The sequence below is a fragment of the Thermobia domestica genome, chromosome 9 (assembly GCF_964235325.1).
Source record: "Thermobia domestica chromosome 9, izTheDome1.hap1.1, whole genome shotgun sequence".
NCBI lineage: Eukaryota > Metazoa > Arthropoda > Insecta > Zygentoma > Lepismatidae > Thermobia > Thermobia domestica.
In genome coordinates this window covers 14,184,891-14,209,152 of record NC_137462.1, presented here as the reverse complement: position 1 = coordinate 14,209,152, position 24,262 = coordinate 14,184,891, and the positions used below count along the sequence as shown (strand labels likewise).

General features: G+C 34.6%; 1 protein-coding gene across 1 annotated transcript; it reads right to left on the bottom strand.

The window, feature by feature from the left end:
• Positions 1-5,162: 5,162 nt before the first annotated feature.
• Positions 5,163-23,685, bottom strand: LOC145694427 (uncharacterized). The gene is made up of 4 exons (XM_081770633.1): positions 23,476-23,685; positions 19,566-19,772; positions 17,416-17,595; positions 5,163-5,291 (listed from the first exon to the last, which is right to left on the bottom strand). Exons 1-4 carry the CDS (start codon positions 23,600-23,602, stop codon positions 5,257-5,259), a joined length of 549 nt encoding a protein of 182 aa, XP_081626759.1. The 5' UTR covers positions 23,603-23,685; the 3' UTR covers positions 5,163-5,256.
• Positions 23,686-24,262: the final 577 nt, after the last annotated feature.

The following is a 24,262-nucleotide window of genomic DNA, read 5'->3' as shown; positions in this document are numbered from 1 at the left end:
TTATGTATTTTTGCATAAGAAAATAAAAATCTGTGATTACTTTTTATGTATCACGTACCAATTATATGAAAAATTGAAAAGTTTGAAATTTTGTACTGTGAAATCCCGTGTTTTTACAGGATGTGATGAAATATGATCAAATTTTGGTTTGGTTATTGGAATTTAGCGTACCTTTTTAGCAGCGAGGCTATATGAGACGTGGGACTAGAGTTTAAGGTTGAATCCAAGCCTCCGTGTCGCTCAATGTTTCCTACCGGGAATCAAACTCAAGACCCCGTGCACCAAAGGCACACATCCTACCCACTAGATCAGTAAAGAGACAGAAATGTACTTAAGATAAAAAATTATTGCATATGTAGTATACCTTACAACTTACGCTCATTTAAACATCATCCAAACGACAATTTTTCTTCTTTACAGAAGGAATACGCTGTTTAAAGAGGGGTTCTCATCCCCCAATTTTCTCCTACTGCGTAAAAATCTTTTCTTGAGTTATAATAGCAAACACTAGTTTCTCATATTTCTCCTCACTCTTTATCTTCATTTCAGGTACTAGCCCATTAACATCTAGTGATAAGCGAGTTCAAATTTGTGTTACCTAACTCTGCTGCCAGATGTTCTAGCATTTGAGCATTTTTTGGCTCGATTGTATTGTTAGTTACTAAGTGTGTTTCGTTTCGAGTGGTCGGATTTGTCGCGTTGTGTCTTTTTGTGGTACTGTTTGTTGCGCATCTGGGTTTCAAGAAAGTGCTTAAAATACGTTTAGTTACATGCAGTGAAGTACAATGTCCTGTGCGTGTAAAAATAAACCCGATTTATTTTGTTTTGTGTGAGTTGAATTTACATTTAAAACTCAAGAAAAGTAGCCTTACATCTTTAGTGAAAAAGGCTTAGGAACTGTACTTTGGCTGCAGGGTTGGAGATCAGGATAAGTCTTGGGCCACTCATATGTTGCACTACGTGTTCCAGGAATTTGAGAAGCTGGCTACAAGGAAAACGTATTTCTATGAAATTTTCTGTTCCTATGATTTGGCGCGAACAAATAGATCATGTAACGGACTGTTACTTCTGTTTGACTGATGTAAAGGGTTTTTCCTCTAAATTTAAACATAAGATTCAGTACCCTAATTTAAAGTCAGCTATCCGATCGGTTCCCCACAATGAAGATCTTCCAGTACCTAAGCCTCCAGAACATTACATTATTGATTTGGAAGAAGATATCTCAGACGTTCCAAGCAGTAGAGAAGATTGAGGCTTTCAGTCTTCTACATCCCAGTCAACGTTACCTCATTTGATCACACAATAAGAGCTTAAAGATCTTGTTCGAGACTTCAATCTTCCTAAAAGAAAAGCGGAATTATTGGGCTCCAGGCTTCAAGGTTGGAATCTCTTAGCTCAAGATGTTAAAATAAGTTTGTTTAGAAAACGACAAAGTAATTTTGAGGACTTTTGTTGAAAATGGTGGCACTGTTTATTGTAAAGATGTAGATGGCTTATTTCAGTTTTTAGGACATGAGCATAATCCTACCGAGTGACGCTTGTTTATTGACAGCTCTAAACTAAGTCTGAAGGCAGTGCTTCTCCATATTGGAAATGTTCACCCATCTGTTCCTGTAGCATAGGCGGCTCATACAAAGGAGACGTATGAAGTTATGAGTACGATATTGGGCTTCATTGAATATAAAAAAATTCAAATGGCATGTGTGGTGGGACTTAAAAGTTATTGGCATTCTCACAGGAATGCAACAAGGATACACCAAGTATTGTTGTTTTCTATGTGAGTGGAATAGTCGTGGGGACATTCCATGTCAAATCAACAAGTCATCAGACTTGACCATCTCAGTTTTTTGTAAAAATTGGTGTACAGCTTTATTACAGTGGGAGATGAAAAAGTCCCAAATATTACCTCTCCCCCTGAGAGTGTCTCCATACAGGGTGTTCAAAAATGTCAAAAAATTGCATTTTATGACAATTTTTAATAATCACTGTAACTGAAAAAATGCCGTTTTTTGGCATTTTTGAACACCCTGTATGGGGACACTTTCAGGAGGAGAGAGGTAATATTTGGGATTTTTTCATCTCCCACTGTAATAAAGCTGTGCACCAATTTTTACAAAAATCTAAGATCGTCAGGCCATTTTGCCATTTCATTGGTTGATTTCACATGGAATATCTCCGTGACAAAGCAAACCACTACGTTCGTAAATACTGGCCTCAAAGACATGATTTCATTCCCGGCACCAGGAACGTACCAATTGTGAACCCTCAAGATGTATTTTTGCCACCACTACGTATCAAGCTTTGGTTGATAAATATTTTTGTTAAAGCACTAGATAGAGAAGATATTGATTTCATGCACTTTAAGGAGAAATTCCTAAACTTAAGTGAAGCAAAAATTAAAGAAGGAATATTTGTTGGTCCACAGATTAAAACAGTCATGCAGGATGAAGACTTTGAAACTAAACTCTCTGAAATTGAGAAATCAGCTTGGCTGTCATTTAAATCGTTATGTTCAGGTTTTCTTGGAAATGTAAAGGAGAAAAATTATGAAGCTATTGTTAGTGAAATTGTACGCAGATCTCAACTCATGGGATGCAACATTCATTAAACTTACATTTTTTCCACTCATGTTTTCCTTCAAAACTTCAGCGCAGTAAGTGATGAACACGGAGAACGGTTTCATCAGGACATTACCAAATTTGAAAAGCGTTACAGTGGAAAATGGACTGAAAGTATGTTTGCTGAGTATTGCTGGTCTATCGTTAGAGAGACTCCAGAAGATATCTACAAACGTAAGCGGCCAAAGAAAGTATTTTTAAAGAGTAAGTCAACAAAATTTAATATTAGTATAATATGCTTACCTAGCCTACATTGGATAGCAAATATACGTAAATATGTACATTTCGTATAATGTGTTTTGGTCTGCCCAACAAAAACGTGACGTGATAAAACATTTTGGTTTTCACCAATGAATTCAGCACCTGTCAATTAGTTAAAATCACATAATTTCATTTGAAGGACAGAAAAAAAGTTTAAATTTGTTTCACAGTGTAATAATTCCATACAGAGCTCATGCAATTCAGCCTCTCAAACACAAGTATATAACCAAGATTTTAAACTGAAATCTTTACATAGTATTTATTCTTTGTACTATCCCTCCTTGTATTGGGGAGAACTAGTTGTAACGTGGCTCATCTGTTTCTGCTTGGCTTTCTTCTGACTGCATTAAGAGTAACGAGTTGATTTTATTAGATTAGTTTAGCATCCCTTTCAGCAATGAGGCCATGTGAGAGACTTCAGCCTACAGCTTAACGCGGGATCAGACCCTCATGAGCTCTCGCCAGAAATCGAACACGAGTCTTCCGCGCCTCCAAGTATTTTGTTGAAGTTTGCATTTAACGAATTTTAAATAGAGGAAATAACTTGAAATACAGGAAATAACTTACCTGAGTTCCAACTTCGTTCCAAACATAAATTGTCACTTTTCTGCTTGGCAGAGTCCAAGACATTAAACTACGTCTGAAACTCTCTAGTTGGGAGCAGTACATTATTTATCCCATAAAGCTCTTCTATTGACAAGTACATGCCTAAGTAATAGATAGTTTGTGTACGACACCGAGATTGTTTCCTTTAGCCTTACATTTGTAGCTGTTATTATAATAACTAGTTAATACAATAGCTATTTAAAAATACATGTTTCAGAACACTAAGGTACTCACAAAGCAATTTTTATACAGGTAGTTGGTGAATACTTCAAAATATATGCCCGTAGCCAAACTCCCTCTATAAAAATTGTTGCGCGAGTACTTTAAAATTCCGAAACGTGTATTTTAGATAGCGCACATATTAGTTCCTAAATGAAGTCTTGACCCGACCATGGTAGGTTCCATAGTTTTGAAGAATCTTTAAAGTTCATTTTTTCATGTTTTCGGAAGCCTCTAACTCCGAAAGGAAACATTTGTGCAACGAGATTGGTCTATACTTTTTGTCTTGTCTTGGTATCAGGAATCACCTCCCAAATGATATCGGTGTTGTTTTGAAACACCCTGTATATTGCTTTCAGCTCTTCAGTTACGTAATTAAAAGCAAGTGAAAAAATTGAGTTTTACGTAACACGCTTATGCCGGCTAGGCTAAAATAAACGGTGATTATGAGAAATGAATGAATTGGTGGAATGAAGAAAGTGGGAAGAAACGGGAGTATCCCGAGGAAACCCACGCACACGGTGTTTGTCCACCAGAAGGTTCACTTGGCGGGAGCTGCGATTGAACCCTAGACCCCATGCACCAGTGGTGAACGCTGTGCCTGTGTCCCACCGCGGCCTCATTAGAAGTAAGTGAGTTTCGGGTGACAGTGTGAACCTATGGTAGGCTTCCAAACATTGCAAATTCACTACGCAAACTTCAAGTAGTACATCTATAACAACTGTTTACAATAGAGGAATAAAATCAAAGATAAAATATGGTGTTCGGACGCTGAATACATCTCAAAAAGCCATTAGGCCTACTCTATATCCTTAGTGCTTTTGTCCTATTGCAATAAATGTTCAAAATAAAAATGGTTAATTTGAAACATTTCCGTTTAGTTCCGAGAGTTAAGGCTGGATATACTACTCCTGAACGCTGAATCGATTGCTTCTTGATATATCTTACAGATTTTGCTCTATGGAAATCAGATTTAAAACCAGAAATGTTAGTAAATTTCAACCACTCCAGTTTCGGTAGAATGTTGCAGAATGCTATAAAAATACACTTTTAAGGTACTGCATGGGTTCCATAGAACTGTTTATCGCTGTCTGTTACCGTTGCGATAAATATTGAACGATAATTTCAAACGTAGAGTGTTAACGGAAGGGATGAAACCTATTTTTGGATCAAGACGATTGCAAAACACCGTATCTCGATATATTTTACCGTTTTTGTTGTATGGAAATCAATGTTGAAAAAGGAAATTCTGATAAATTTCAACTACTTCCGGTTTTGGTAGAGTGATGCGGGTTGTGACACTCTTGAGACGTTGAATCGATTGCGAAAACCACTTCGCTATCTATTATCGTTTACGTATTTGTGTAGTATTTTAGCGAGATTGATGTTTATAAGTAAGAAATAAAAAAATCTTATAGATTTTAAAAATGCTTTATTGTTTAATTTCTACACAATTCATTCTGTTTTAATATCCAATTTATTAAACCAAGAAAAGATTTTTCTATTATTTAAACACATAATAATATTTGTACTAAAAGATAAATAGAATATACTAATGTACCAGTGGATGATTGTTTCTTTCAAAACCTGCAGAATAGAAGAAAAAAACATTAGCTTCTTAAAAATAATACTTGATTGTCATTTTATTTAATCCTATATTCTTATATTGTGTGTTTACTTCAAGACACTAGCAATCAATGGGTTGTGTAAATAAATACTTCACTTGCACAATGAAAATTTAAAAAAATATAAATAAAAATGAGTGACTATTATTGTAATGAAAACTTCAAAATCAAACTCATGTTCAACTTTCTCTTATACACGTAATATAACATATACACACAACATAATAGACGCTTTATATAATATAATAATGTAATATAGAGCTTCTCCGTGCTTAAGGTACGTGCCTTTGTTGTGAGGGACAAGGGTTCGCTTCCTGGCGGGAGTTCATATGGTTCGAATCTCAAGTTAAGCAGTAAGTCCACGTCTCATATAGCTCATTCGTAAAAGCAAAATCGAATCAAATAATGTAATGTGTACAATATACATAATTTTGTTGGATTCTTATGTTGTAACCGAAGCTCGACACCATTATTATTCATACCTATATTTGGTGAAATAGCAAAATGTTAAATAAATATGTTAAGTTTCAGGATTAGATAATGAAAACCATAAAAAGTGTTTGTTTTCAAACACAGTCCTGTGATATTTAAAAGCAGATACATTCTACGGCTCCTTTTGTCTGAAGAGTTTTACTCCAATGTTTAAATTTTCTTTATTTAAAACATATACGAGTTAGGTTTTGATAAACATCTAGACGGAAATGTTTGTATATTACTTACTTTTTTTACACTCTGACACATACGCATTTCTACACACACACACACACACACACACATATATATATATATATATATATATATATATATATATATATATATATATATATTGACAACCTAGCCACTCAGTGCCTAATTGGGGATGCAAAGTTGAGTGCAACTAGGCGCCTTCCACTCACCATCTAGAATGAGTGGGACAAACACTGATATTTACTTGCGAGAGGTTTCTCATTTGGGGATAAATTAAATAACAATACGTCCACTTCATTAAAATAAAAACACTGTATTTCGTTATGTTTATGAGTGTACTGTAAGATTTCAGAACGTTAGTAATGACGGATATTAAGATTCATTTTGCCAGACGAGTACAGAAACGGTCAAGTATTGAGCTTTTGAATACTGAATCGGTGCTACACATACCTGAATAAACTGGTGTATTTCCCTCGTTGTTCCGGCGTTGAACTCGGCTCCTTTAAGCTGAATCTCTTAGCTGATGAAAGACGAAATGAGCATTGAAGTATGACTTCGTTCCAATGCTACTCTCTGTGTGACGTTCTCCGTTGTTAGGATGATTTGGAATATGAATTATTTTCTCCTCCTGTCATCTGGCTGATTCTCGAATAGAACTTGGTTCTCCAAACTCGAACCAAAGAATGATCACTGTAACTTGATCATAGACTCTACTATAAACTTCCTATCGAATCTCGAAGTGCTGTCCACTGTCGAATCTCTACGAACTCTCAAAGGACTCTCCAAGGACTGTTCACGAACTCTCTCAAAACCTTCTCGTCCTCCAGTTTTGTTTCGCCTTGTCCAACCTCCGTCGTCTGCTGCAGCACGTGCAACACCGTTTTCACATGGAGAGACAAATTCCTTCCATGTGTCAAAACTCAAAATTGCAATCCTCGACACGTTCTGATTTCCCGATTCTAAGCAATTCTCCGTACATCCGTAATCTCATGAAATTCGTGAAATCTTACAGATTCACTTTATACAATTTCTAGAATCTGGCTAATGTGAGGATAGACACATTGTCAACATTTCCTTCCTACATTGCCAGACTCTCAACGATGACATTCTTGTACACATGTGTTTACAATAAACTGCTGACACAAACATTAGCAACTTTGTGCAGCTTGCATTTACTCGCATATACAACATTTAATTCCCATAACCTCAATAAATGATTTTGTGACATAAACATAAAACAGAATCAAAATATACAAATTATTTTCCTCGAAAATCGAGTCCTGCTACATGGCCCCCCTTAAAAACTTGGTTGCCTCGCAATCCAAGGTAGACCTCGTAAGAGGGCGATTTTCCATAAACACCCTGTACATCATATAAACTGAATCAATATTGAAAGATAAATATAAACTTGAAATAAAATAAAACATGTATTATTATGCAGAATAATTATATAAATAGTAATGAATATTCCTTCACCTAAAATTATTCAAAAATATATATATATTTGAATTTTTAATCTTCTTTTTTTTTCCTTAATTCCTATAATTATAAAATACAAAACTTCAAATGTAATGTAGCAAAGAATATCCTCACGACATCTAGTGAGTTTTCGCAGAACTACTTGCTCATCACCTTTAGTCCAGAATGATTGTGCATAATTACATATATGTTAGTTTGCAAGTACTCTTGAATTATCTTCTCTTAGCGACAACGCTTTTAGAGTCTCAAGTTACCAAAAACTTCCACTACTCTGTCTGTCCATACGTGCCAACCAATGAATTTATTGGCCGTATCAGTACTGGATCAACTTCATTTATTTCCACCGCTATGTGAATGGAAATCTAAAACAAAGAACTTGTAACATAGTTTTCAGAACATAGTTAGTTAATATATTCACATTTGCACTGTAAAAACTTGAAAATATAATTGTTTTATTTTCATCAAAATTTTATTCACTGACATTTTAGCATAAACGGAAATATAATCTAGCCGCAGGGCGTTGGATATCATGTAGATCCTTCCAGCATAGTAACTGCAAGATCATCAGTTTTCAATCAAGTGCGTCAAGGTTAACCTAACTTGTATTTCCTGCCTTTCTATTCGCGCGTCACTGTTGACTGGATAACATCGAGTGTTAATATTCCGTAGCAATTATTGCGTTATTCGTTTTAAAACACTATAATTTATAATACAACGATGTCACACGGATAAAAACAATCACTTTTTATGTTTTCCGGGCACTCAGTTTTTGCGTGTTTGTCGGAATTTTCGTTGAAAACGTCGGTTTTCGTGAATTTATAGTGTCCCATTGATGTATTAGTGTATTTCTCATCTTCTGTAGTGATGTGGTGCAAGTGTGTGTTTTCCCGTTCAGTTTCAGTGCTCTTACTACAATCCGCTATACTACCATCTGGCAAATTCTTAAAAATAGTGATATCAGTGCTTTGTGGGATAGTTTTTTAGTGTAGATTTGCTCTTATTAAAAATAGTGGCATAAATTGGTGATATTTGGGAAACTGCGTAAGTCTCAGACTCATCTCTATCATTTGCTTCTACATCTATGTTTGATCTTACATTATTTTTACCATTTCTTACACTATTTTCGTATTTTCTCTCTATCCTATTTAATCTTAACAAAATATAACATGTGATAATTACTATTATAACTAATACACTTCCTAAAACTAACGCTGATATTAATAATACTATTGTATTGATGTCCATTTCCTTCGCTTTTGGATATTATCTGAAATAGACGAGAAATAGATAAAGTCGGGATAGGCCTACTTAAAATTCGTAGAAAAGTACATTTATTATAGTTAAGTAAATAATTAAAACACCTAACTTGTGTCTGCCTACACTCTTTTGCGTTCTAAAAGTCGCATATTTTGAAGCAGTCTTATTTTGTTCTTTCTGTGTCGAGCACCCTTGTTACTTTCCTAGTAATTTTTGTGCATGACCGTTAACACTCTAGCTATGTGTGAAGTCCGTCTAACCATAACTTGGAGACTATGTTTCACACCTAAAACTCGTGTTTTCACTCTTTTTCTATCATAAATATAGCATTAAATTATACTCGCTATATCTCTCTATATTTAAGCTTTTATTACTTATTTCATACGTATTTATGTAGTTTAAACTTTATTTTAATCATTTACGTGGTTAAATATTATAAATTTTATTAAATACTAATTTTTCTTGAATTTCTAAAACATATTATATGAATTTACGCTCGGACTAGGATTAATCTTCACGCTTTACGGAACTTCAGCGGGGCTAGATAGAGCGACTCCTGTTCGTGTCCACTTCGAGTTCACTCGGAATCTTTCGTATTTACCATGTGCTTGAGACCTGGAGTGGAGACTAGCGTAGCCTCTCGCGGAGCTACTCTCTCGCACGGGTCTCAGTTCTCATTCTTACCTCTAGCTGCTCAGAGTATTAAAGCTGTTTGACGCAAATCCATACAGAATAATATGTGAGCCTTTGCTCATATCGTTTACAAATTACGTTCTACAATAAAATTAATAATTCTAATGATTCTTTTCAATCAATATTGATTGATTATTACTGATCATTATTTTCTTTTCTTTTCTTTTCTAAAATTTACAAAAATTTTCGGAGTTTAAAAATAATGAATAAATACGTTATTACTACATACACTAAACATTCTTTAACACTATTTGTGAATTATTTCTAGCTTTATCTATGCTTATTTGCATCTTTTAACCTTTTAATTCACCATTTACATACCCTATAAAATTTATTATTTGCTATTTTATAAAAACGCTTGTAGTAATTATACATATATACTATCTACTATTACTATAATAGTAACCCATTACTAATTCGTCTATTTTTATCTATTATTAACTATTTTCTAGTGTTGTTATTACTAATATTATTACTTTCTACATTTATTTACCTTATCCCTTCTTGAATGTTTGAATGTTTTTAGACTTTATCTATTCTTGATTGATGTCACAATCCTAGATTTATCTAGGTTATCTATTTCATCTATTTCTATCCTTATTTCACAATTTTCTTCATTTCGTTCACACTTTATACGGAAATGGGACATCGTTTGGTACACCGTATTACAATACAACCTATCCGGTTTAGGTAGTATGACTATTATGGACTATCATAAACTATAGACTTTGTTTACTTAACCCTATACCTTCATATGGTGATGGTGTTTACTATTGGTGATGGCTGCTTGGTGAGTATAGAATGCATGATTTGAATACACTTTGACACATTTACTTGTTTGTTTACATTCGATTTTTTTTTCCAAAATTACCAATACTTAATTCCAATGTTTACAAACTGGTTTACAACCTTTTCTAGACTTTTCTCGCTCTAGTTCGCGGAATACAAACAATTTTTATACAATATGATCCTAAATAATGTTATTATTATTATTGTTGTTATTATTATTATTATTATTATGATTATTATGGTTCACTATTTTCTACTTTATATTTTCTTATCGATCTATACAGTCTACAATACAACGTTATTAATGCAATGACTGAAATAATTAATACAAATATGATTGCTGCTATTACATACATTATGTAATTCGTTCTAATTATTAGTAGTGGTACAGTGGTATCCACTTTCAGTTTTAATAAATTTTCAGCTAGATTGTTGAGTTCCTCATGGTGTATACTAAAATTTAATTGCTTTAGCGTCCAATTCCCTATCAAACTTAGATGCTTATTGTTTACGCTTATTACTTTTCTTGTTGGAATCGCCAATTCTCCAAAAATTAGGTTATCGAATGAATCGTATTCAATGAAATACGAACAATTGTTCCCAAAATTTACCTTCGTCGATGTAACTTCGTGATGTTTACCTAACTTAGTTATATATCCTTCTACCAATGATGAGTATAATACTCCAGCATGAGTATATTTGTACACTACCTTGCCTAGGTATTTCTCGGTTTGTTGTTCGCAACCACTTAACGATCCATTGAACACAATGTTGTTCAAGCATTTAGCTGCATCATCTAGTGATATCTGCTCGCAAAAATACAAGAAACTCTTGAATTCACCTTTCGATCGATCTAGTGTGTGATATATTCCATTAGCTAAGTATACCACTTCCGGTAACTTATAGTACGTTCGAAAATTGTTAGTTAGATAACCCATTGAAATTACATTAAACATTTTTGATACAGTATTTTCATAAACAATAGGCGTTTTTAGCAATAAGTCGATGTTGTTTTCGTTATAGTCATATTTCATTATTCTAATGTTTCCTTTTCAGTCTCGAATAAAATTCTGGAATTATTAAAACCTAATATTAATTTCCTGTTACTATTCATTTATTTATTTATTTGTGTTTTAGTCTACTGTCAACAATTTATTTAATCCTATGTATTTTATATCTTATTTTTACTTTCTAGGTGTCAACTGATTTTAATTAGTAATTTTAATTTTACATTCCATACATTTATTATTTATTCACAATTCTAGTAACTATAATTCAAAAAGTGTCTATCGATTCGGGAAATTTCCTGATGGAGATTAGCATTTCCTCCAATCTCGGGATTAGGGTTTGGTTGAGAAAGTGCCCCCTTTCTGACACTTCATCGGTAGACCCAATTTGTACCATAGTTACATTAGACCCTATGTTAAAACTTTTTTTTTCACCAAATCAAAATTTATTCATCACCGTCTGATGTTTTATCTGTCTCACCATATTTTTCACCATTTTTACTTTCTACAAATAATTTTACTCGTCTTAAGTCTATAGTGTCACTCTTCTTTTCACCATTTTTAGTTTCATACTGTACTTTGTATGAATTATTGTTTATCTTGTCCACAATTACCCCTTTAGTATTGTAACGGTTACCAAAACATGCGGGCAAACCTGCTCTTGGCATTTCCCTAATTAACACTTTTTGACCAATTTCAAAATTCGGTTGATCAAACTTTTTCTCTATTTGCTTCTTCTGAGATCTAAATCTTCTCTGCAAATTTTTGTACGCTAGCTGGCGTGCCTCTTTTATGCTCTGAAGTCTCACCTCATTGTCGACGTATTCGCAAGGAATGTCTAGGTCCTGCTCAAGAAACGTTCTTGGTTCGACTCCATTAAAATAAAAACACTGTATTTCGTTATGTTTATGAGTGTACTGTAAGATTTCAGAACGTTAGTAATGACGGATATTAAGATTCATTTTGCCAGACGAGTACAGAAACGGTCAAGTATTGAGCTTTTGAATACTGAATCGGTGCTACACATACCTGAATAAACTGGTGTATTTCCCTCGTTGTTCCGGCGTTGAACTCGGCTCCTTTAAGCTGAATCTCTTAGCTGATGAAAGACGAAATGAGCATTGAAGTATGACTTCGTTCCAATGCTACTCTCTGTGTGACGTTCTCCGTTGTTAGGATGATTTGGAATATGAATTATTTTCTCCTCCTGTCATCTGGCTGATTCTCGAATAGAACTTGGTTCTCCAAACTCGAACCAAAGAATGATCACTGTAACTTGATCATAGACTCTACTATAGACTTCCTATCGAATCTCGAAGTACTGTCCACTGTCGAATCTTTACGAACTCTCAAAGGACTCTCCAAGGACTGTTCACGAACTCTCTGAACTCTCTCCCAAAACCTTCTCGTCTTCCAGTTTTGTTTCGCCTTGTCCAACCTCCGTCGTCTGCTTTTTCGTCTGCTGCAGCACGTGCAACACCGTTTTCACATGGAGAGACAAATTCCTTCCATGTGTCAAAACTCAAAATTGCAATCCTCGACACGTTCTGATTTCCCGATTCTAAGCAATTCTCCGTACATCCGTAATCTCATGAAATTCGTGAAATCTTACAGATTCACTTTATACAATTTCTAGAATCTGGCTAATGTGAGGATAGACACATTGTCAACATTTCCTTCCTACATTGCCAGACTCTCAACGATGACATTCTTGTACACATGTGTTTACAATAAACTGCTGACACAAACATTAGCAACTTTGTGCAGCTTGCATTTACTCGCATATACAACATTTAATTCCCATAACCTCAATAAATGATTTTGTGACATAAACATAAAACAGAATCAAAATATACAAATTATTTTCCTCGAAAATCGAGTCCTGCTACAATATATATATATATATATATATATATATATATATATATACAATCACAAATTGTCATCCCCTAAAACCTAACTATTTGCTTGAAACTTTTTTTTATCTGTTTTGGAGAGGATGTTATGTAGTAACAAATCATATTTTCCCGCTATTACGAAGGTATAGGTCGATTAGCCATTTTAAGCTTCAATTTTGAAAGAAAGTCATGTGATTTGGGGCAGTGCACCAACATTTGTGTCCCTGTTTTTCAACAGTGGAAGGAATAAGAACTGTTGTTTATCGGTACTTTAAGTTCTTGCGTATATACTGAACAATGAACCATTTAGCGGTGCCCCACACTCCGAAAACTATATTTACGTATTTAGTTATGAGCTAGAAAAGGGAAATGAGAGTTCTTTTAGCTGCTAGTTTGTTAGTTTGTTATATTTATTAGCGAATGGTAGTTGAAAGGTCCTTCAATATTTACGTTTTATGTACTGTTATTTGTCATATGAAATTTGGTATTGTCAAATTGCATTCCGAACTATTTTTCCTGCTATCTATCTTAGATATTTCAATGTAACTTGACACACACCTTCCGTATAGAAAACTGGTATTTTCTAAGATAGGTTTTATATTTGGGTGTCTGTACTCGGAACCACTCCAGAGGACTCATCAATTTAAGGAAAAAAACAACTTTTTTGGAGGGAGATTTACCTATTTATTTTAAACTTTCTTTCATTCGTATATTAGTCATACATGTAGATGATACTATTTGAAAATGAGTTTCATTCCTTCTAAAGATAATGATGTATGAACAATGATACTCGAATGAACACTACCGGTACTGACTTTGAAATGTTTATTTAATACATCACCTTCTCTCCCTCTTTATAACTAGGTATATGGAATCTGGTAATGTCAGACAGGTTTGAAAAATATTCTTTCTTTCTCATAACAATTGTAGACACTACAATGAAACTTAAGCATATCCATTACATATAAAACATAGAACTTTTTAAATCACATATTTGGTTACCTATTGTTGGGATTGCTTCACGGGGAGCAAAATGTAACAAAGGAACTTTTTGGCGATATTTTTTATTTTACGACTAATTTTTCTTCCTTCGTATACCATGTCCATCGTTGTTAACAGAATGTCGTATAAACCATGATACTCGCATGAACAGTACTAAAACAATTGCTACTTAACTAAAACTCGAAATTTTAAAACATTAATGCTTAATTTAAACGCAAGACGCACCTAAATGTCAGGCATGCTAATTCCTATTAGTTGTCACTACCTCCTCTGCCGCGTACCTGACGCCAAGAGGTCATTAACGTAACGTAACGTAAACTCACTTAAATGTACTCTAACTCTTTCCTGAATTGAGGTGAGGATATGTTGAACTATAAAATTATGAGAGGGTATATACGCCGTATATTCCCAAATATACGGCCCATTACATCATTGCAAAGTAGTTGTATGAGTTAGGATTTGTGGAAACAGAACAAACCAAGATAGAAATGCGAGTATCAGTTTAGAACATCAAGCTTGAAGTTATGGAACACTCAGGCACGTAGCCAGGATTTCGTTATAGGGGGGGGGAGTCCGTGACATGAAATACTGTGGTTATCACACCAGGGGTTCGATAATTCTAAACTATTTTACTGGCAACATATATTGGTTCGTTTAGCCAGGATTTTGTAATGAGGGAAGGGGGGGTCGTGACTTGAAATACTGTGGTTACACACCAGGGGCTCAATCAATCTAAACTATTTTACTGGCAACACACCCATATTAGTTTGTTAGGACAATAAAATGAGGACATATTAATCTTTTAATAACAAACTATAAAGAAATCTGAAGTAAAATAATATTTAAAAAATATTGAAAAATATAGTCTTCCTAGGTAATTCGAACTGGGTTCTTGTTGTCTTCTTCCTTCTTCTTATCTTCGATTAATGCCGTCAAAGATAGCAACGAGATTTCTTTGGGCGGTAAACACATCCTATAAAATGGATTAGTGTTGCCGCGAAATTGAAAATTACTTTAAAGTGTAACTGGAATTTATGTTGCCAGGCTCTGGTGATTGTTGGCATTTCTTAAGTTCTATCTGAGAATCTACCTGATAGAACAGGTTTATTGATTGTCATTTGTAGTCCATAGAATTAGCATGGAGCTAAATGGAATTCGAAAAGGTCCGTTCAAATAATATTAATTTTTAGATTGAACCCCTTCTGTTTCCTACACACAAAGTTCCACATAAGAAAGAGTAACCAAACGTTTGCTCTAGTTTTATACTTTTAACGCTGATTCTTCTTTTTCTCTTTTCTTTTTGTTTCATCCTTTCCTAATTTTTTCATATATGGTCTCGAAGGAAGGAGGGGTCCGGACCCCCCGGACCCACCCCTTGGCTACGTGCCTGGAACACTTAAAACACAAATGGCAAGCTGAATTCTATAATCTACCCTTCCAAGCAAACAAGGCAACGCCACGTTATAAGCAATTAAGATTAACTTTACCTGACTGAACGTAACACTCACGAGTTCATAATATTCTAATTTCTGTTCTTGTAAAATTTAGTGCAGAAAGTATAAATTGAGAGTGATTAAACATTTTTTTTTAAAAAAAAAAAGCAAATTGTCAAAATTTCTGTTCTTTCCAGAAGAGCTCATCTGTATAGTACTGTTCAAAAACCATATTTGGATTAGTGGTGGGCACAAAAACCGGTTTTTCGGTTTTCGGTTTTTAGAAAAAACGAAACCGGGTTTTGAAAATTTTCAAAAAACCGGTTATCGGTTTTCTCCGAAAACGGTCCGGTTTCTTACCTGGTCCGGTTTCGGTTTTCTTCAAAACCGATTCCGGTTTTTTTTTTCAAAATTTGTTCTATTTCTGACCAGAATGGTGTTTCGTTGTTCTCCGGAAACCGAATCCATTTCCACAAAAATAGTTTTATGTGTTTTCGAAAAGTTTTCACCGAAACCAGTTTCGGTGAAAACCGAAACCGGTTTCGGTGAAAAACCGAACCGGTTTTGGAGAAAACCGAAATGTCGGTTTTTCGGGTTTCGGTTTGGTTTTGCTTATCCCTAATTTGGATATCCACATTTCTTTCAAATGTCATTTTCTACAATGGTACAGATGAAATTGTAATTCTGTGAATTGAAATTCACATCTCAATCGCTTGAAGAATATTCACTCTTGTATCATTGATTCCCATGTATTATTAAATACACAGAAACTTTCAAAGAGTTTTTTCTTAACTTGATCCTTTTTTTATCAAGAGTGTATATACACTGTAATCTTCATTCCACAAAATCGAGACTTTCAAAACTTCAATTATAGTCTTAATTCTACCAACCCCTTGACCACACTGGTTGAAAGTTCGTGAGATAAGCGAAGTCGAATGCTGCCGGGTGTGCTCAACTGAAAGTACTCATCAGATGGCGTTGGTGTTGCGGTGTCACGTCAGAAGGGCCCGGACAAAAGGGCGAGGACAGAAAGGCCCGAGTCAAAACGGCCCCGCGTCAAAAGGGCCCCGGTCATAAGGGCCCGAGTCCCCTTTTATCCGGGCCCTTCTGACATGGAATCAGTATTGCGAAGTTCACCCAGTGTCGTGAGGACAATTGGAAAACTACTTGAAAGGAAGAAAGAAGTGAACACCGATATACATAGCCAATTTTAAACGTGGAAAGGGAGACGATGTGTGCCACTGGCTGGCTGGTAGATCTCACGTTCCTTACACCAGCAGTTTTAATATAATTTACTTCAATTATTTTTTAAAAATAGTCTTAATTTAGGACAAGTAAACAAAAAACTTGTAAGATGGAAACAAAAACATAATTTCACGCAGAGTGCTACGATTAAAAAAGTAAAAAATAAAACTTAAAATATATATTGGCTATTTAACTGTTTACTTCAAGTGAAAATATTAAGAGGCCCCATCACAGCGAAATTAAAATACCGCTAATATTACACTAATTATGTGATATTTTCAAATAGATAAAAGATTATCGAAAATCGGCTTCGCGTTTCTAAATGACTGCAAACGGAAAGCTACTAAGTGACTCGTGATAAGGTACCTCATGCAAAATAATATTGTCTAGGGCGCTGTCGTTCCACATTTCGATTATATTTTATCTATTTGAAGATATCACATAATTACTGTAAAATTAGCGGTATTTTAATTTCGCAGTGATTAGGCCTCTTACAGTATCTCCACCACATTTGTCACTAGAAGACGACGTTTAAATTATAGATGACTTGTGAATGTCAAAAGTTTAATGAATATGGCTGTGTATGTATTACTTACACTCCATTATTGGAATACATCTTCCTCCAATTGTTTCTCTGACAAAGCCTTCCCGACAGTGACAGGCGAAAACTGGCGGAGTGGAACACAATCTCTGAGGAGATCCAGGTACTAGGTCAGAGCACGCTGTGTCACATCCTGATATAGAACCCCAGTATGCAACCTCATGAGGAGGACATTCTGTAGAATGAAAGAACGAACTAAATAACAAGGAATACAAGGAACAGTGAACGAACAAATTTTAGCTTTCTGTTTAGCACAGATAATGGTTTCTAATAAATTGTTTGAAAATAATCTTAGATTTTACAATATTATTATTATCATATAAGATCGAAAAAAATATCCAAAGTTAAGGCATAGAAATCGATAGATCGATTGAGTTCAAGAGAAAGACAAGGATGAGCGTTAATCTTCATGATAAGTTCCCGAGAGTATCGAGTGAAGTCGATAGGACACAACAGCTAATGAGAAATATAAGAAAATTATTATTAGCTTAGATCAAACAGATATTAATCGATAGAAAATCATATGTTTCAAAATAAAGTCTCGGGCATAGTTTACAAGATAATCAAAAGCAAACTATTTTCCATTACGCTAAATAGTATGTCTTTTGTTCCAATAGTAATTACCATTTTTTTTGTTCCGCTGTAATGAATTATTTATTTATTAGAATCATGTGTGTATTCATTGGAGCTTATAATATTATATTATTCGCACGTCGCTCCCCGTTGCTACTCACGATAATCCTTGAACGCAAACCAAGGTTTCAAACTTCTTTTCTGGCAATGGATAATTAACAGCGGTTCTCTCGGCCGAATTCGTTAATAGAGATAAACCGTAAATATCTTAATTAGTAAAGGTAGCTTTAACACTAGATATCCATATTCAATTTTGTACTATTCAAATAAAGATTGTATAAGTTACACATCTCGAAGTTAAATGGCACCAAACATCCTCCAGCAAATGACATCTACCGAATAAAATTGATCCTTTGGCTGTCTAGAAGAATATATTATATATGAGTATATTACGAAGCTAAAGCACTTAAAAGAATGTATTACTTCTAGAGACCCGCACTGGCCAGGCTTGGGCGAACCGACACTGATTTTTCTTCAGGTCGGGCAGGGCTGAAGCCGATTAATTGCAATTCTTTAATAATTATTGACTTTCGTTAAACGACAATTGGAATAAAGCCAAACGTTGAAGTGTGCCAGTGAAAAATGTTACAAAGAATGCAATAGCTATTTACAGTTTGTGTTGCTTAGCGGCTCCACTTTCACTATAGAGGATTGCAGGCGGTAAATTGAGCTCTGACTTTGATCTTCACTGAACCCAAAATAAGACAAAAAGGGGTAGGAAAGTTTTGCCTGTCGCTAAACAATATTGCCATCTTCACTTTATGCTAAAAATCAATTAAGTTAGATTTTTGTTACAGGAAATGGACCTTTTGTTCTCTCGATGACAGGCAAAGTTCTAGGAGGCAATAGTACCATTCGAGAGGCAAGCGTCAGGTTGTGAACCAGAGTTTAGAAAATGTTTGTGAGGGTTAGGGCAAGTTTAATACTAAATTTTGAGCAAGATTGGGGCTCGAGTTAAGTTTCTTAAAAATATATCGGGCCCGGCCAGGGCTTGGACCAACAATTTTGAAAAAACTTATCGGACCGGGCCGGGCTCGGGCCAAAAATCTCCAAAACTTTTCGGGCCCGGGCTGGGCCGGGCTTAGGTACATTCGGGCTGGATTGGGCTCGAGCCGGAAAATTCGGCATGTGCAGGTCTCTAATTACTTCTGAACTTGATAAAATATCATCCAATAATATTTGTGGTGTAATATATATTCTGCTGTGTCTAAAATGGTAATTTATAAATTCAAAATTATAATGCACATTTTGAGTAGTACTTGATTTAGGAAACCTAACTTAACGTTACGGTAAAATTTATAATCTCTAAGTTTCCTAATTGATAAATAATTCATTTTAAATTCATATTTTGCCAAGTAACTTGTCACTTACAAGCAATTCCAGTATATTCTAAGAGGAAAATAAAAGTATAACGTATCGTTATCCTTCCATTAAAATTTAAATATTTTCAAAGTCCAAATCTTTACAGTAAAGAAATACTTTGTTTATTTTATTGTTGAAAACATTACTTACCTAAATGTAAATTACATTCATCTGCTGGAACACATTTTCCAGTGTTCAAATCCCTTACATGGAACAATCTACAACCACAGCGCAGAACTGGGACCTCATGACAAGGGGGCACGGTTTGATTATTGAGTGACATTTGAATCTTCTCACATGTCAGGTCACATTTCTCGGGCAGAAGCGATAGTGGACCATATTCACCTCTGTCGCAAACTGAAGAGATAACAGAAATTATACATTTTTAATAGAGTATATTCAATGGAGCATATACATATAGTATATTATTATGTCTGTTGTATAACACTGTTTTTATTTATTAATTTGCTTTTCAATATTAATTAAATTAAAACTTATCCTAGTCGTCACATTAACTCTGTCAATCTTCGTGAAAGAATACACAGGGTGGCCCAAAAGTGCGGTACTGTATACTGATCAGCGTACACAGTACTGTACTGATCAGCTCATTACATTTTATATAATTTCTTATTGCTATCCACTAGGTACACTTATTGTTTTGTATTATTTGTTCGTAATGTCTTTTTACTTATATCTTAACCTTGGAACAACCGAAGCAAATAAACCTATAAGCTAGAATGTTATACTTCATCAATGTAGGGGTGTATACCTACTTTTGGGCCACCCGTATTTAAGAAACGGTACAGAATGACGTATAAGAAAATGCCATTTGTAGTCAAGTGATCTCGGGCTCGATTCCCAGTCGTGATACTTACCCTGAGCTCAAATATGAATATTGATACTATCTGTTCCCCTCCCGACAAGTGTTAAGGCACTACTCGCCTTAAGAGTCTTCACCCCGGTGAAATTAAAATACCGCTAATTTTACAGTAATTATGTGATATTTTCAAATAGATAAAAGATAATTGAAATATGGAACAAGAGCGCCCTAGACAATATTATTTTGCGTGAGGTACCGTTATCACAAGTCACCTAGTGGCTTTCAGTTTTCAGCTGTTTAGAAACGCGAAAATAAATGCCGATTTTCAAAATGGCTCGAAATCGAAAGCAGATAAGTGAGTCGTGATAACGGTTTCTCATGTAAAATAATATTGTCTAGGACGCTCTTGTTCCACATTTCTATTATCTTTTATCTATTTGAAGATATCACATAATTACTGTAAAATTAGCGGTATTTTAATTTCGCCGGGATGAAGACTCTTAAGCACGTATTCGCAGGTAGGCTCATTAGTTTTCAAACATCCATTATATTTATAATAATAATTTTATCCATAATTAAAACATTTCATTATTTGTTAATTTATCCATGTTTTATTTACTTTATTTCATGTTTTATTTTGTTACATTTTATAAGTTTATATTTCAATATGAAACAATTAAATATTCTTATTACTAACAAATGTATAAATTTGAATAAAAGCGTAAACTCAATACTTGATTGTTCTATATTGAAGTATAAAATTAACAAATCTAACAATTAAAATTATACAACAATAATTGTTCAACAATTCTTAAGTTAGTTGAACTCTAATAATGAATACAGTCACTGTGTTTGAAATAAGTTGTTGGTAATACATAAAAAAAATAAACACAGATGGAGTACCAAAAATTGCACTGTTTTAATTCCTCGTATATACTTTGCAATTAAAACATGTAACAATATTGTAAAATAACGCTTACGTACGTGTACTCTGCATCCTTAACGTAATTTCTCCCAAGAAGCAAGAATTAAGAGTCGCTAAACCTAATTCAATGTAAAATGTAAACCCCACATCCATTCAACCTCAAGTGTATAATAAATTTCGCTCGTTTAACTTTAAAATTCATGTGACCTACAAACATAATAACCTTAACTTCAATTTATGCAATTATACAATCAACCTTAGAATTGAATCTAAGTGCAAATTTAAGGTTAACTTCTCTGTTAAGCCATTTAAGCTACAATTGCTCGTTGAATAAAAAAAAGAGTAGTATGTACGTAATTAGTATGTACATCTATAAAATTGTTGCGGAAGTACCAGAGGATTCTGAAACTTGAATGTTTGTTTAAGGTACATGCTAGTTTTTAAGAAGTCTTCACCCGACTACGGTAGACCCCATAGTTTTGGAGCTATGGGCCTTTAAAGTTCATTTTTTCATGTTTTCGGCAGCCTATAACTCCGAAAGGAAGTATTTGTGCACCCAGGTTCGTCTATACCTTTTGCCTTATCTTGGTGTCAGGAATCACCTCGCATACGTTCTTATTGTTTTGAAACACCCTGTATATAGTTTCCTGAATCTCTGTTTCCTTAATTTATAACCATGAAATTTTAATTTTATCGATGTGATTGTTCTCAAAGGCCACCGCTGTATATTTGGTTATGAATTTGAAAACGGATCGTGTTTTTTTTTTTTCTTGACCTTATTTAACATAATATGATAATAATCGTATTAATCATTTTCATAAGTTTTCCTCCCTTACGGACATATGACTGGAATCATACACTTACCTAACCTTTCTATCCGAATCCAACTACTTCTGCTTTTAATGCCGCTTCTCAAATGCAGACTCTCCCCTTTTTCTCATTACACCCACTTTCTATTTTCCCCCTAGAACCCCCGCTTGGTCTAGTGGCTAGCACGCTTGACTTTGGTTCGCGTGGTCCCATGTTTGATTCCCGGTGCGGGTACAGTTGAACGATCAAAGCGAACGACCAAAATAATATTGTCTAGGGCGTTCTTATTCCACATTTCGATTATATTTGATCTATTTGAAGAGATCACATAATTACTGTAAAATTAGCGGTATTTTAATTTTGTAGTGATAGGGCATCTTAAGCACCTCGAAGAATATATTTCATCGCCATCCTAAACTCTTTACTAAAACAGAAAGCGCTAAAAATCCACTTCAAATTCCCATCTAATATTGATCTACGAAGAACAAAAAAGAAAGAAAAGAAAAGAAAAAAAGAGGGAGAGAGTAGTGTTTTTTTTCTTCTAACCTATTTAGCATTCTAAGAATAGTTACCAAAGTCTATCTCAACACTGTATTTAAACCGGAAATATCAGAAATCAAGTACTTCCGGTTCAAACGCTTATCGCTATAGAGTAAAAGCGGTAATATATAGTGAGAAGTTGTTATTAAGATGAATAATGCATCCGAAGAATATTTTACATGTATGTTCTAATTTCTCTAATGAAATAACAAATCTACTACTATTTCAGTTTTAGTGTTAATTCAGAAGATATCAGATTATATAAACCAAACTCCTTTCCGTAGTGTGCACATAGCACTGTTACTTCTTTAAATTCCAACCTTGCGCTTTCTCGGTATTTCCCGTTCGACCCTACTACTTTTATCAATTCCTCTTCACACTCACATTTCGAATGCATTTAATGGTGTTTCTACACTTTCGCTTAGTATCAAGTTTTCTATCCCATACCAAGGGGAGTCCATCAGGGGGCAAGAGGGGCGCTCGCCCCCCTAGAGGTAATTGTACTTCAGAATATCAAAAACGCAATAGAATTTTTACAATAGTTACAGCAAAATTTGAAACTATATTTGAAATATCGCTTTTTCTTGGCTCCCCCCCCCCTTGGAAACCACAACATGGACGCCTTTGACCCATACTGTGCAATATTGTAATGATTTGATGAGTATCTTCATGTACTCTTTGTCCAGATTTCTTCTAAATTAGTTCTTTCCGTCATTAGTGTCCGTACTTTCATTTCACTTGTGCCCTTCATGCTTTCATTAATAATACTACCAAAATATCAATGACTAATGTCATGCATAACAAAACTATTCTTGCTGGCATCATTGAATCACAAACAACCGACGCGTCGTCGAGGAAAACAATACCTTACGGTTGAAATGATTTGTTTTTAAAGTTCACCATTGGATTAAAGTAAGTGAGGAAACAATATTTTAAAAAGAATTTAACAAAAATATTATTCTTACCTATTGGCTTCATTGTGGTAATCTCTTCTATTGGCGACCCATTTTGTGAATTGTTATTTCCAAGCGCAATACAGCATCCAGAAACGAACAGAAGAACTAGAATGGAGATCTCAGGATGGGAGGCCATCTTAATTTAGTGATACTTTCCCATTGATAAAAACCTCATTTTATACTATCCGAAGATGGCCAAATATCCTTCAAAAGACGTAACTGTTTTCGGTTTAGTGCTTAATAGTAGTGCCTCTGGTAAACTATATTTCTAAGTGTCTGTCATAATAATGAGGTTGCTAATTAACAAAGCAATCAACAAATACATTTATCTGGTGACTTATACTAATGAACTTGGTCATAGTATAACCTAAAAGATAGTGAAACTTTTGTGGTTGCTATCTAAAAATATATTAACACTCTAACTTAATGAGTTGAAATGTTTGCCCTCTCAATATCGGATTTATGTACCATACAAGAGCGAACTTAGAAAATAATTTGTGAAACTTAACGTATGTTAGTATCTTCATATATCGTGTTTTCCTTTCATGTTTTATTATATACCGTGACAGTAAAACTTGTGAATAATGGACACCGATAGCAGATAATTGTTTGTCCGTAAATGAGTTGAGTTGAGTTGAATTTGAGTTTAACGTTCCTCCAGCAGCAAGGCTATATGAGACGGGACCTAATTATTAACGTGGAATCCGAACCACATGAGCTTCCGCCGGCAATCGAACCGGGATATCCCACGCCAAAGGTGCGTACTGTAACCGCTTAGTCACGAAGGAGCTCTTGT

What these genes read in the sequence shown, in the direction of transcription:
- LOC145694427 (XM_081770633.1), bottom strand. Translation starts at nt 23,602, where the DNA reads ATGGCCTCCCATCCTGAGATCTCCATTCTAGTTCTTCTGTTCGTTTCT. An exon ending in TGAATGTAATTTACATTTAG is followed by an intron (nt 17,596 to 19,565) that starts GTAAGTAATGTT and finishes TTCATTCTACAG; the next exon opens with AATGTCCTCCTCATGAGGTT. An exon ending in ATGTATTCCAATAATGGAGT is followed by an intron (nt 5,292 to 17,415) that starts GTAAGTAATACA and finishes TCTATTCTGCAG; the next exon opens with GTTTTGAAAGAAACAATCAT.